The sequence below is a fragment of the Beta vulgaris genome, chromosome 3, assembly GCF_026745355.1.
Source record: "Beta vulgaris subsp. vulgaris cultivar EL10 chromosome 3, EL10.2, whole genome shotgun sequence".
NCBI classification, from domain to species: domain Eukaryota; kingdom Viridiplantae; phylum Streptophyta; class Magnoliopsida; order Caryophyllales; family Amaranthaceae; genus Beta; species Beta vulgaris.
The window spans coordinates 8,899,557-8,913,400 of NC_079204.1; the positions used below are offsets into that span (position 1 = coordinate 8,899,557).

The window sequence follows — 13,844 nt, forward strand, 5'->3', positions numbered from 1 at the left end:
TTGTGCAAGTATTAGTACATAAGATGTTTATTCTTTTGTGCAAGCTAAGTGTTAGTACATAAGATGTTTATTCTTTTATGCAAGCTAAGTGTTAATACATAAGATGTTTATTTTTTTGTGTGTTATACATGAGGTGCTATCATCAATTATTATTGATTTTATCGTGAATCGCGTTTTGTATTGCTAATCACATTGTAACTCACTAATAATTATCATCGTTTTATGGGATACACTATAGTCTTTGTAATATGACGGCCCACGATTTTATAGTTTGCAATGAACTTATAATTTTGATGGTATGGATATGTGGTCAATGATCTTATAATTTGAACTTTTTAAAAAAAACCTATAATACAACTTATTGTATGATTAATACGTCCCTTGGTAAACTTTAAGTTTAATATTATAATCTGTTAAGACTTTTGTTTTAATTTGGGTTTAAGAAGAGAGTACAACATGTTCATTTAAATAGTTGTAATACCTTAAGTAGTACCTAAAATATCAGCTTCTTGCTATAAATTTATTTCTTAATTAGTGCCAAAATATATGATTAGTAACTCAAATACCGAATTTAGGGATATGAATTTTTAATTAGTTTCTAAAATACCGTATTTAGGGGATATGATTTTTTTAATTAGTGCCTAAAATATCGGATTTAGGAGATATATTTTTTTTGGCAGTTTTATGATGCATAAGTAATTACTAATTAATAGCAATCATTCCTAAAATTTAGTTGATTTACATTCCATAACTGAGAACTTTCTTAAATAGCTTTCCAATTATATGCCTAAAAAAAATAATGCATAACAGAAATATTTAAAGACAAATACACGTGCCAAAAAATTGTAAAAGATATTACAAAGGATTGACACATCAGCAATTCAATTTACTCTTGACACATAAGCAAATCCGTATTGCCTTATAGTATTATATAGATAGAAGTTTGTCTACGTTAACTCTTATCTCCAATAGTATCAACAGGAAAAATTATAAAGGATAACTTTTCGGGAGCATATGTGCCGTATAGGATCGCCATGTCATTAATTTTATTTTTCTTTTTTTCTTTTACAAAAATAGAGTTCTTTGTACGTAGATTTAAATACATATAAGGAGCTTTATATAAGCGAAAGTTAGAGGTTCGTGTTAAATGAACAGCTTAAATTATTATATTATGTAATTAGTGTATATCTTTTGCTACGTAATTCAGAATATTATAATTTTTGTATCATTGGATAGTGCTCGAAATATGCATCGAAATAAGATCTATATATAGGAGTGAAAGTTATTCGGATATAATCCAAAATCCAATCCAATCCGAATTAGTAATTCGGATCGAATTCGAACTGTGTTCGGATTAGATTCGGAATGAGATTTTTTTTTGAAAAATCGGATTGAGGATAATTGGATCCAAAAATCCAATATAACCATATAGTAATATTCCTTGTATTATGTATCTGGATTAGGCTTAAGTGCTTAACTGATTTATTTTTTATAAAAAAACCTACTCTATAGCCCAATACACATAGCACTTCAACTCTTCCCCTAAAACACTAACTCCACTTGATTCCTCGTTTCCTAAATCTACTATGTTGTTGTTGTGCTTAATTTATTTCATCGAAAAAGAGTTCTAAAAAAATTGGATTTTCGGATCGGATCCAATCTAGAGTATGAAAATTCGGATTGGATTGGATCGGATTCAAATCCTAATTGGTTTGGATTCGGATTGAAAAATTGAAATCCAAATTTTATTTGGATCGGATTGGATTAGACCCTAATCCAAACCGCACACCGAACTTTCACCCCTATCTATATACAATATAGTTCTACAACTTATGAATAGAGCGCGCCACGTAGGATTGCCATGTTGGATTTAAATACACTAGAATTTTTTGCACGCGATGCGTGCTTGAATTTTTTTTCGAAACAGAAAATCGATTTTAATTTCTTCGGCATAAGAGTCAAAATTTGAACATTAGACATACGAAATACAATTGTTTTTAGTTACAAAATTTGATTGGTTTAGTTTCTGCCACTTAAGTCTCTCACCATTCTTTTTGTTTTGTTTTTTTTTTTTTTTTACTTTTCAAAGTTAAATTCTATGAATAAAATAGAAATTTTATTGAATTTATTTATGATTTCTAATATTATAATTTTGTAGTTGATTTTTGAATTAAGTACAGTACTTCATAAAGTGTAAAGAAAGTAGACACTTTGATTTCAAGTCAATTTTTTCATAGGTTGTAGTTTGTAAGTGAATTTTTAAGTTTTTGCAAAGTTTCCTCATTTTAGTGATTTGCATAACGTAAATTATGCAATTTTATGATTTTAGTTGTCTTGTAAGTGATTGTTATAATTATATTTTTGATATTTTTTATTTGAAGCCCCCTTTGATTTATAAGTGAATTTGTAATTTAGAATCGGAAGGAGGTAACATAGTCTCTTCATTCGGGGACACCATATCTCCCCCTTTCCCTTATATAATTGAGATATGTTGTACTTTAATTCTTGAATGATATTTTACATAAATTTTTTTACCTTGATAATTAATCGCTATTATATAATAGAAAAAAATAGGTCCAAATATATGTAAAAGTTTCATTATATATAGGAAACACTATATAAAAAGTAAATAATTTTTTTCTTGTCTAACTTCAAAATTATGATTTCATTACAAATACACCTCTACTTATCATGACCCACCATTAATTGTGAAGGGTTCTTGAGAATAGTGATTTGTAAGTAAATTTTTGTAAATGTTTTTGTATGTATTGACGTTCTAGGTTATTAGCTAGTTCTAGTTTGTATGTTATTTTACGTTTTAATAAAGTTTCCTGATTATTTGAGTGATTTGTGTGATTTTTATAACGTGATTTTCTCAATTGTATGGGTGAATTGTAAAGTTTCTTCTTTTAAGTGATTTGTGAGTGGGTGTTGTAAATTTATTTTTGGTAGTTTTATTTGAATGTCAGTTTTGATTTTAACATTCCTTTTGTAATTTAGAAAGGGAATTAAGGGGGGCAAAATAGGCGTTTCAAAAGAGGACACCATTGCTCCCCCCTTCCCTTATATAATAGAGATATAAGGAGCTTGGGATAAGCGAAATAGAGTTTCTTGTTGAATGAACCACTGAAATTAATTATTATATTCTATAATTTGTGTATAACTTTTGCTTCGTAATTCGGAATATTATAATTTTTGTACATTTGGATAGTGCTTGCAATTTGCTTCAAAACAACATCTATATTATAGTTCTACAACTTATGAATAGAGCGCGCCATGTAGGATTGTCATGTCATTAATTTTTTTTTATTTATTTTTTATTTTTTACAAAAATGGACTTTTACATAGATTTAAATACATATAAGGAGCTTTAGATAAGCGAAATAGAGTTTCTTGTTGAATGAACCATTGAAATTATTATATTATATAATTTGTGTATAACTTTTGCTACGTAATTTGGAATATTATAATTTTTGTACCATTGGATAGTGCTCGAAATTTGATTCGAAGTAAGGTCTATATACAATATATAGTTCTACAACTTATGAATAGAGAGTACCACATAGGATTGTCATGTCATTAATTTTCATTTTAAATATAATAAAAAAAAATAGAGTTCTACACATATTAAAATATATAAAAGGAGTTTTGAATAGGGAGAAATTTACGTTTAGTTTTGAATAAACAACCTAAATTATTATATTATGTAAATTGAATATAACTTTTGCTACCTAATTCAAAACAATATCATTTTTTACAATTCGAGAATGTTTGAAATATGTTTTTAAATGAGAACATGTGATTATAATAATTAGATGAATGGTAAGACTTTTTTTAGTCTTTATTTTTGATAAATATAATAATAATTAAGCTATAAGTATAATGTACATACACGTGATTATATCATTTTATAATATGTCCAATATTATCTTTCAAAACCTCAGCCTTAATTGCTCCACTAAATTAGACATATTATTTTCAAAATCTCAGCTTTAATTGCTCCACTGAACCAAAACAATGTAATATTGCAATAAAATTTATTGTTACAACAAAAACTAAAATCTATAGCGATAAAGTTACAATTAGAATTTTGGATGGAAAAAAAATTAGAGTTCGATTTTTTTTTTTTTAAAAAACCTTAGAATATTATAGAGAGCTCCATTTAAGCATGTGATGTTATTGTTTTTAATTATTAATTTTTTTAAAAAAAAATAGTGTTCACTATAGATATAAATACATATATATAAGGTGTTTTGGATAAGTGAACATTACATTCTGATTTTAGATAAACAACCTAAATTATTATACTATGTAAATTGAATATAACTTTTGTAAGAAATTCGCAATATTATAATTTTTTTGCCATCGGAGAATGCTCGAAATATGTTTCGAAATAAGTTTCATATACAATATAGTTTTACAACTTTTGAAAATTTATTTATTTGGATGAAAAATAACGCATTATATATTCTTTATTTTAGTTACATGTAAAAATAACTATATATAAAAATAGCGTATTGTATGTGGGACAATATCAATTATATCTTTGAAAACCATAGTTTTAAAAATTGAGTTATATAAAGATAAAAATACATATTTATAATTTTGAACCTATAACATACCATGGTGGCATTACATGAATCAAATGAAAGTTTGTCAATGACATTGCAAAGGTATCATGCAATTCACTAATTATTATATTCATAGAGTATTTATTGTATACATAATTATTCATGTTTGTTTTTTCACATATATCTATATGTCAGATCTTATTCTTTTCTCCATGAACTTGATTCTACTAAACTAATTTGAAAATCAAGGTTCGCGTTTCTAGACTATTTGAGGTCAAGAACCATAAAAAAAAAGGAGAAAGTTTGATAAGTCTTGATATGGTCATTATGGATGAAGAGGTATATTTTTCTCTTAAACAATATTTTCGATTACTAGTAGAGGTTAGTTTTATATTTAATTAATTATATTTATGATACCGTCATTATGATCTTTTTTTCACTTTCTCATTTTTCATTCTATATGTGTATAGTATTTATGTGCCATTAAAAGTTGAAGTTGTGGCTGACACTCATGTTATCCAATAATTTTTTTGTCATGCATCTATTAAATAAGTACCATCTACTTTCTTCAAGTATGGTGTTCTTCATGTTAAAATTGTGTTAACTATGTTAATCATATCAATTATCGGGATACTATTTTATAATAGACTTAGCTACAATATTTAGTTTAATATTAGAAAATAAAAGATTTATATATCGCAATAAAAAATCTAGATATAAGAGTATAATGACAAATACTTTATTTATTCTTTTTCTACTTCAATAATGGGTTTGAGCATGGTTTTTAAGGAAATGAAAAAATGGGTAGTTTAGCATAGAGGTACCCCTTTAATTAACAAGTGTAGGGAATAAGTAAATCCTTAATAAAGTAAACACAATTATAAGACAATTTTATGAGTAATTAATGATGAGTTTATTAAAATAAAGTAAAGATAATATTGTCAATTATAGTTATTTTTTTTACTAAAAGTGGAATGGTCCAAATAAATAAAACTACCCAAAGTGGTGATTATTGCAATAGAAAAAGAACAGAGGAAGTATGTCAATAAAATGGTGTTGAAAAATCTCATTTTACAGCAACACAAAATCAACAATGTTAATAAAAAATTTGAAAAAAAATAATATAAACAAGAACCCGTGCGATTCAAAACTAGTAAAAAGGATTTCGGTAAAAATATGTGTTTTTTTTTTTTTTACAGAAAAAATATTTGTATTGGAGATAGGAATTGGGAACGGAAAAGGAATCCTAATTTATTGAGTAACGCCTTGGTTGTACTACATTTCACCACTTTTAACCATCCGGCTGTTCAAGAAATTGGATCAAGTTGATCTGATCCGAAAAATCTGATATCCAATCCAGTATATCTTCGAAAAGTCTGATTCTAGATAAATTTATAAAAAAAAAAAATTAGAAATATAATTATGGTAGATTTGTAATGTATTTCATGTTGCCTTAGATAGTAAACTTAATTGTATTAACGTTTGCGGATTCCATTCAACTTTTTTTTATTTTGAGGCACTATATAAGGTGGTCATGCAATCGTAAGGTCATCTAAAATCGTGAACTGTCATGAGTGTGATGATTCTATTTGTCAAGCAATTTTTTTTCCGTTCATTGTGCTTGACAAACTCAAACAGTATACGAACTCATTTTAGTATCTACACTCAATAGCACCAAAGACAACAAAAGAAACTTCATTGGAATTTTTCAGATTTAGTATCTTGTTATCTGATTGGAACTATTCCGATCCAAGATTTTGGGTTGAATCAGATATCCGTTTTGAACCGCCCTAGACTCACTAAATGACCTATCACAATCCAGCTGATCTCACATAAACTCCACACTATGAGCTAGTCTAATCATAGACACCATACCAATAGCAGTAAATTAAGTACATTAATTTTGACCTTCAATAGACAATACCCAACAAATCTTGCTCATGCTTAAAGATTAAAAAGATACTAATCTATTTAGACTTAAATAATTCATGCAATTGCCTTCATGTTTTTTTTGGTAAGGAGAAAACAACCTAGCATTGCCCCTATAATAGGACCAACCTAGAGCATCCTTTCCAGTGATGGAATAAAACACAATGTTGGAAGAAGAAAACCAATACAAAAAGCGAATGAGCCTCGTGACCATGATGCGCCATGTGAAAAGCTTCAAAAACCCTTTAGCTGATCATAACAATTACTTGCATGATGATAACATTCATGTGTTCTCTTCACCTGAATAACCCTTAACTTATTTGAATGAGCTTATTGTACCTAAATTGAACATATTAGACATGATTGGACCTGATTCAACTTATTGGACCTGATTGAACCTTATTGGAACTTATAATTGGACCTGATTGAAACTTATTTGATCCGATTGAAACTTATTATACCTTATTGGAATTAATTGAAACTTATTAGACCTTATTGAACCTGATTGAAACTTATTAGACCTTATTGGACCTGATTGAAACTTATTAGACCTTATTGGACCTAATTGGAACTTATTTGACCTTATTAGACAAAAAAATTGATTAGTTATAACATAAATGTTACCCCTAACGTACTACCCCTTACAATTTATTATGAAATAATAATTATTAAAAATTGCTCTTTAAAAAAAATATTATTATTAATTATCTCTTACGATAAACAATTTAACAAAAAAAATATATTATTTATATACTTGTCTATATATAACTTTCACCAGTAATATATCTAATAGTCTTGTTAATAGTAATATGAATAACAAAATAATAGACCATAATAAAAGTATAATACTATACATTGTGGTACTTTAATTCAAAAAATTTAATAATAATATAATCAACTAATAGTAATATGAACAATAAAATAATAGACAATAATACAAACATTTAATGAAATAATAGACAATAATATAAGTATAATACGATTTAATTAATCATTGTGGTACTTTAATTAAAATTCTAATAATAACATAATCAACTAATAGTGATATGAATAATAAAATAATGGACAATAATACGAATGTTTATTGATCATTGACTATTTGGACCTTATTGAAACATATTGGACTTGATTAGGCCTAATTGGAATTTATTGCACCTGATTAGAACTTATTGGACTTTATTGCACCTGATTGGAACTTATTGGACCTGATTGGAACTTATTGGACCTTATTAGACCTAATTGGAACTTATTGTCCTGATTGGATCTGATTGAAACTTATCTGAACCAATCTGATCTGGACTGAACTTATTGGACCTGAAACTTAAATTATTAAGGTGATCAAGAAAACGCACCCTAAATTTCATATTTGTTGCTAATTATTCAGTTTCTCTGAATTTCCTATTGACAAATTTATAAACTATTAGTTACTAAACAAGTAAATGAACTTACTTACATAAATGAACACCATGAAATCATTAAGGCTACGTTTGGTACGGCGTAAAATATTTTTCTGGAACATTGTTTTCTTTTATTTTATATTTTACATTGTTTGGTTTGCAAAGTAGCATAAAACCATTTTTCCTAGAAGTAAAATTGCTCTTCCAATGATGGAAAATTATTTTCCTTCGTTTTTCTTATTTCTCCTTTACACACCCTTCCCTACCTTCTTTTTCATTTTTCTTTCTTTTCATCAGTTTTCTTCCATAAAACCAAACAACTGAGAATTAATCTTGGAATTGTTTTTTCTATCATAAAATGTTTTTCATGAAAAGCATTTTACAATTAAAAAAATTATACCTAACCCCTATCTAGTAGTAGAATAAACAAATGCCAAACTGTTTTTCTGTAAACATTTTTAAACAAGGAGCACCAGTGGTCTAGTGGTAGAATAGTACCCTGCCACGGTACAGACCCGGGTTGTGACTAGAATTGTAGCATTAATCTTCACATTGGCCAAACAAGTAAAGAAAGTCACATTTGATTCATAAATTAAGTGATGTCATTTATTTTATTATTTATATTATCTATACTAATATATTAAAAGGCGTGCGGAAACAAAAATGAATTTTTTTCTTATATTATACTCCGTTTACTTGTAAGTTATAAGTTACTATTTTATTTATACCATCCTAAATTAGTACAATATTTTTTAAATTTAGGTGTTGTTTGACTCAACTTATTTTCATTTATCTGAATTTGTTTAATTAAACATTATTACGATATCTAGAATGATACCTTTAAACAAGAATACTAAAGATTATGTAATTACTAGTATACTATGATGGAGAGATGCAAACTGATATATCTATTAAATAATCAAACATTTGTTCCCTTTTAAAAAAAATCAAACATTTGTTAAGCATGTCTATAATTTATTGTGTACACTGCAAATCAAGTGTACCAAGAACTATTTTCTCTTTTATATGGAGCATCTTTTGTTTGCTGCTCCATTAGTACTACTCAAATGTGCAAGTGTGCTAAAAATTATCAGGGATGGTTTTTGACCCATGCAATCACGGCGACGGAATTGGGCACCAAAAATATAATGGACCCAAAATATATTTAATTTTAATTATTTGAAGATTAGACAAAAGAAAACATTTGGATCAACAGTAAAAGTATAAGTGAAGGAATAACGAGAACATGAAATTCAACAAAGTTTTGTTGTTTAACTTTTTAAAGATAATCGTCGTTAACCAACTGTAAATATAAATCTTATACTTTTATCTTTTTTAAACTACAAATGAAAGGCCTGATTAAGGAAAAAATATAAGACCCCCATTACTTTTGCTCATATTTGTCCCGCTCTTGAAAATTATATTTAGTACACCATTTTCAATTCTTGTATATGAAAGACGGAAAAGATTGTTGAAAACTTGGTTTTATAACATGACAATTTCTAGAGAATTACCATTTGCAACCCCTTCACTATTGAATAAGACAAGTTTACCATATTCTCCTCTAAATTTGTATAAATGGTCTAAAAAATTGAAAATGTCATTAATGGACTTTCATTTCATGTTATGGCAGATCATTGCATTGAAATGGACACTAATTGAAATTGCAATCACTGTCGTGGTCACTCTTCTCTTGTGGGCTTCCTTGGTCATGGCAAATTACTGACATAATGTCCTGGAAGGCCCAATACTATTTTGTCATTTTTTTGAAACTTTGATTTCTACAAAATACTCTTTAGTCTGCTCTACATTTATTCCCAGTTACACAAGTGCTTTCAAGGAAACTATAGCAAATTATATGGATAAATGTAAACAGTTCTTCACATAGTGAAACTGTAAGACTTTTGGGACTTACAAGATCTCTACAAAATAGCTAAAATCTTGAATAGAATTCTTAAGACTGCAAAAATAAAATGAGTGTAATACTTGATCATATTGGAGACCGTAAACTACTAAGTTATATGGATTATTGTGTGAAGCATTCAGTGGAGATCGAAGCAACACTTAAATGTGAAAGAAGAATCCATACTACTTGTTTTGTGTGGAGAGATGCTAACTTATCTTTCATGTCTTTGATTCAGCTCTTAGATATGAAACATATCAGCAAGTACATTGCTATGAACCATTCAATGGAGATCGAAGCGCCACTTAAATGTGAAACAAGAATCCTCTGCACTATTGTTGTGCATCTTCACCATAGACGCTAAATTCTCTTTCATGTGTTTATTTCCGCTCGTAGCTTCAAAATCTTCTATGTTATGCCACCAAAATTTATTGCAAAACTGCTCACAACAACATCCATCTCGGCATTTCCTAGCTAATTTTTTACACAAGTACTGCAAAATCAAAGGAATTCTTTGTAGTTTTGCAAGTATACCCAATTAATAAGTAGAATTTTATGCTAAAAAACAATAAAATAACAAGATCCATCTCAAAATCACCCCTAATAAGTTCCAACCAGGTCCAATAAATTCTGTTTAGTTCAGTTCAAGTCTAATAAGTTCAGTTCAGGGTTATTCAGGTGAAAAGAACGCACCCTAAGTCTCCATGAACCCTCAATTACTATGGAGATGAGGCACTAATAGTAGTCAGCTCAGCTCTCAGCTCTCAGCTCTCAGCTCTCAGCTCTCAGCTCAACCACCTAAGCTCAGCACCTAGCTCAGTTCAATAAGTTACTTCAGTTGAGTTAGTTGGTTCTCCTAACTAACTATATTCAACTACATATTATGTCATGCCTTGCTGGTAGCCCTTCTGATTACATTCTTTCATATAAATAGTTCTCTCCCCTTAGATTGTAATTCGGTTATGTTAGTTCACAATATTCTGTCATTTTGTAATAATAGAGAGTTTCTTATCTCTTCAAGATTCTTCTTTCTTATCAGTAAAACTTCTTCTATATTGTTGTTGATTATAATTGATCACATTTGATCAACTAACAATCACCCTTTATTGCTCTCAATACCCCTATGATCCGTCTGAAGATGCTAAAATCCTAACCCACCTTCCTGTCTTTACTCCAGTCCCGATTCCCACTCTGTAATAGCCCATCTCTCTCCTCTGCTTGAGAACCCCGCCTCAGCAGTCAGCAGTCAGCAGCCAGCTTAGCTTTCGGACTGTAATACAGTTGGGGGGTGAAGGGTGGCGGTAAATCTGAGACTCGAAATATGTTGACAGTTTACAGTTGGGGTATAACAGTGTTTGGCCCCAATAACTAATTAAAATCTTAGAAAATCTTATGTATAAAACCTCAAACAACAGCTAATCTATAGTATAAGGATAAGATCAGTACCTCAACCATACCACGACAATAGCCAAGTATAGTCAAGGTAGTTGGATAGGTGCTCCAAATTAGCCCATCCACAAAAGCTGCTGAAGTTTGTTTTGTGAGATAATTTTGCCTCGCCACTTTAAGGTGAACATTGTTCTGTTGGGAAGGCCGAATTGTTGCTCCAAATTCATTGAGTTTGAATTCCACCTTCACAATTGATCAAAAACACAGACAAGTAAACTATTTAACAGCACATCTGAATCAAAAGTTGACACATCAAAGATTGCACTCCTGTACCTGTATCATGGACTGTATCCATGAGTTGTACCTTCTTGAGTCAAATACAAAGGTCAAATAGATTTTTTGTCCTGCTATATGTTCCATAAATACCCTGAAGCAGATGAACCACGATGTATCTAAATCACAAGAAAGACGAAAATGCAACTTAACAAGGCATTTGTCAGTTGGTAAGTTAAGTTTAAGTATTGATGGTACTTGGTCCCCCTCATAGAGCAACTCCCTTAGATTTGGGCAATCGATAAAAACCATCTTACAACCAAAACCACGGTATTTGAAATACCTCAAATTCGGACAATCAACATGAATCTCGTGAGGATTAAATTCTATTTCTAACTTACTTAGATGATAATTAGCTGCTTTAAACCAATCTGCATCAACTTCTTCTTGCACAAGCTTTGCTTTCTCAACAAGTGGAAAATCAGCTGTAAGGTCTCCATATACGATATAATTGTCTACTAAGTGGAGATCCCTGATAGGATTATCTGAGCTGAACAATAATTCCAAATAAGTAGTACAAGAAAAACTCTCAAGGTTTACACATTCTCTGATGTCAACTTTACCAATAATATTGCCATACTGAAAACCCTTAACATAGGCTTTCTTTAGCTTATGAAATATAGAAAGCGTGAGAGTTCCAATCCCAAAAGTGCAACATTCAAACTCTAAAAGTTCAATCAATGGGCAACTACTTGCCAAGTTGCTTATGGTTTCCTCATTCGACACAAAAACATGTGAGAGCCACAATTGTTTCAAAGAAGAATACATCCGACCACATAGTTTCCAACAGTGGATGATAATCGACAACCTCGTACAGTAAGAGACTGCAACCATTTTGAAGAAACAAGTATTTCCAGGTAAGGAAAATCATAACATGCGTCCTCACGTATTTCACTATACCAACGAAAGTCTTTTGTTTGAACAAAAATGCACAACTCCTCCAACCTTAGTTTGTCTAACTAGATTCATCAATCGATCAACATGAGAAAAGTCAGCATTATTAACAACCAGATTCAATGTTAATTCTAAAACTGGCGTATGTTGTTGATTTATAGTCAACAAGCGATTATTCACAAAATTCATGAATTTGTCCTTTATTTCCTCACTTTGAGCAGAAAGTGGTAGTCCCCAAGCAAATAAAGTCTCATCAAAATGCAAAAATTGCACAATTTCGTATGAAGAACATACAGATTTCCAGGTCTTGGAAAGAACGGATGTTCGAATAGCATCTTTTATGAGAAGAAATGATAGTATATGGTGGATTATTTCCTCCGGCAATTTCGAAATTCGGTCCTTGTGATTGATGTAATACATCTTTTCTTTATGAGATTCTTGTTCTTGGTATCTTATTCTTCGACAAAACAGATGTTGGGGTAACAGTATACTGCACATGTAAATTACACCATTAAAGTTACCCAGAAACTGATCATTATTATCAGATTTATTTAAGAATGAGGAGATGAAAGATTACACACTTCTTTCCACAAAAGGAAAAAAATCAGTTGAGCAAGAAATATATTAAAATCAGAGCTATACAACAAACATTAGAAGATTAAAAATATGAATGGTAAGAGAATTAAAGAAATTCACCTAATTGACTTCGTTGAATTCTTGTAATCTCGTTACCAGGGATTTGGGAAGAGTGTGATTTTCAAGAATGGCCTTGATTGTACTACAGTTCACCACTCTTAACATATATTCGGTCCGGCATATATTCGAAAAGTCTGATTCTTGACAAATTTAGAAATATACACTTTATATGGTAAATTTGTAATGTATTTCATGTTGCCTTAGATAGTAAACTTAATTGTATTAACGTTTGCGGATTCTAGTGATGGCGACTAGTCCGGGCTGGCAGACCAAATTGTGGGCTGTAGCGGGCTGGGCTGAGATTCCATGGTCCAGGACCGGACTATGAAATTCATGTGTTGGTCGGGCTAGTCCGTGGGCTGAAAAATCTTGACTCACACCGATCTGTTACCGGTTTCCACGGTTCGGGAAGCGATTTTGGCAGTTCGTGGGTCTAGTAGGCTGGATCGGGGTAGCGAGCCGACGTGAATTTTTTTTCAAAATTATTTAATCATTGAAATTATTCGTTATTGTTACATAAAATCTTTAAAATGACATAAAATATACTTCCTCCGTTTCTAAATAAGTGCAACACTTCTTGTTTTCACGTTTGCCAATGCATTATTTTATCCATTAATATCTTCAATTATCAATAAGTAAAAATTATAAAAAGTTGATATTAAAAAAATTCACATTCAGACGAATCTAACAAGATCCCACATGACTATGTTTTTCATTCCTAAAATGTAAATC

The 13,844-nt window shown here is 29.9% G+C and overlaps 1 protein-coding gene across 1 annotated transcript; it reads right to left on the bottom strand.

Annotated features, from left to right (window-relative positions):
* Nucleotides 1-9,538: 9,538 nt before the first annotated feature.
* Nucleotides 9,539-13,287, bottom strand: LOC130589364 (uncharacterized). Its single transcript, XM_019247633.3, has 4 exons — nt 13,113-13,287; nt 11,523-12,906; nt 11,247-11,432; nt 9,539-10,293 (listed from the first exon to the last, which is right to left on the bottom strand). The coding sequence occupies exons 2-4, from the start codon at nt 12,354-12,356 to the stop codon at nt 10,084-10,086; spliced, it is 1,230 nt and encodes a 409-aa protein (XP_019103178.3). The 5' UTR covers nt 12,357-12,906; nt 13,113-13,287; the 3' UTR covers nt 9,539-10,083.
* Between the last annotated feature and the right edge of the window lie 557 nt (nt 13,288-13,844).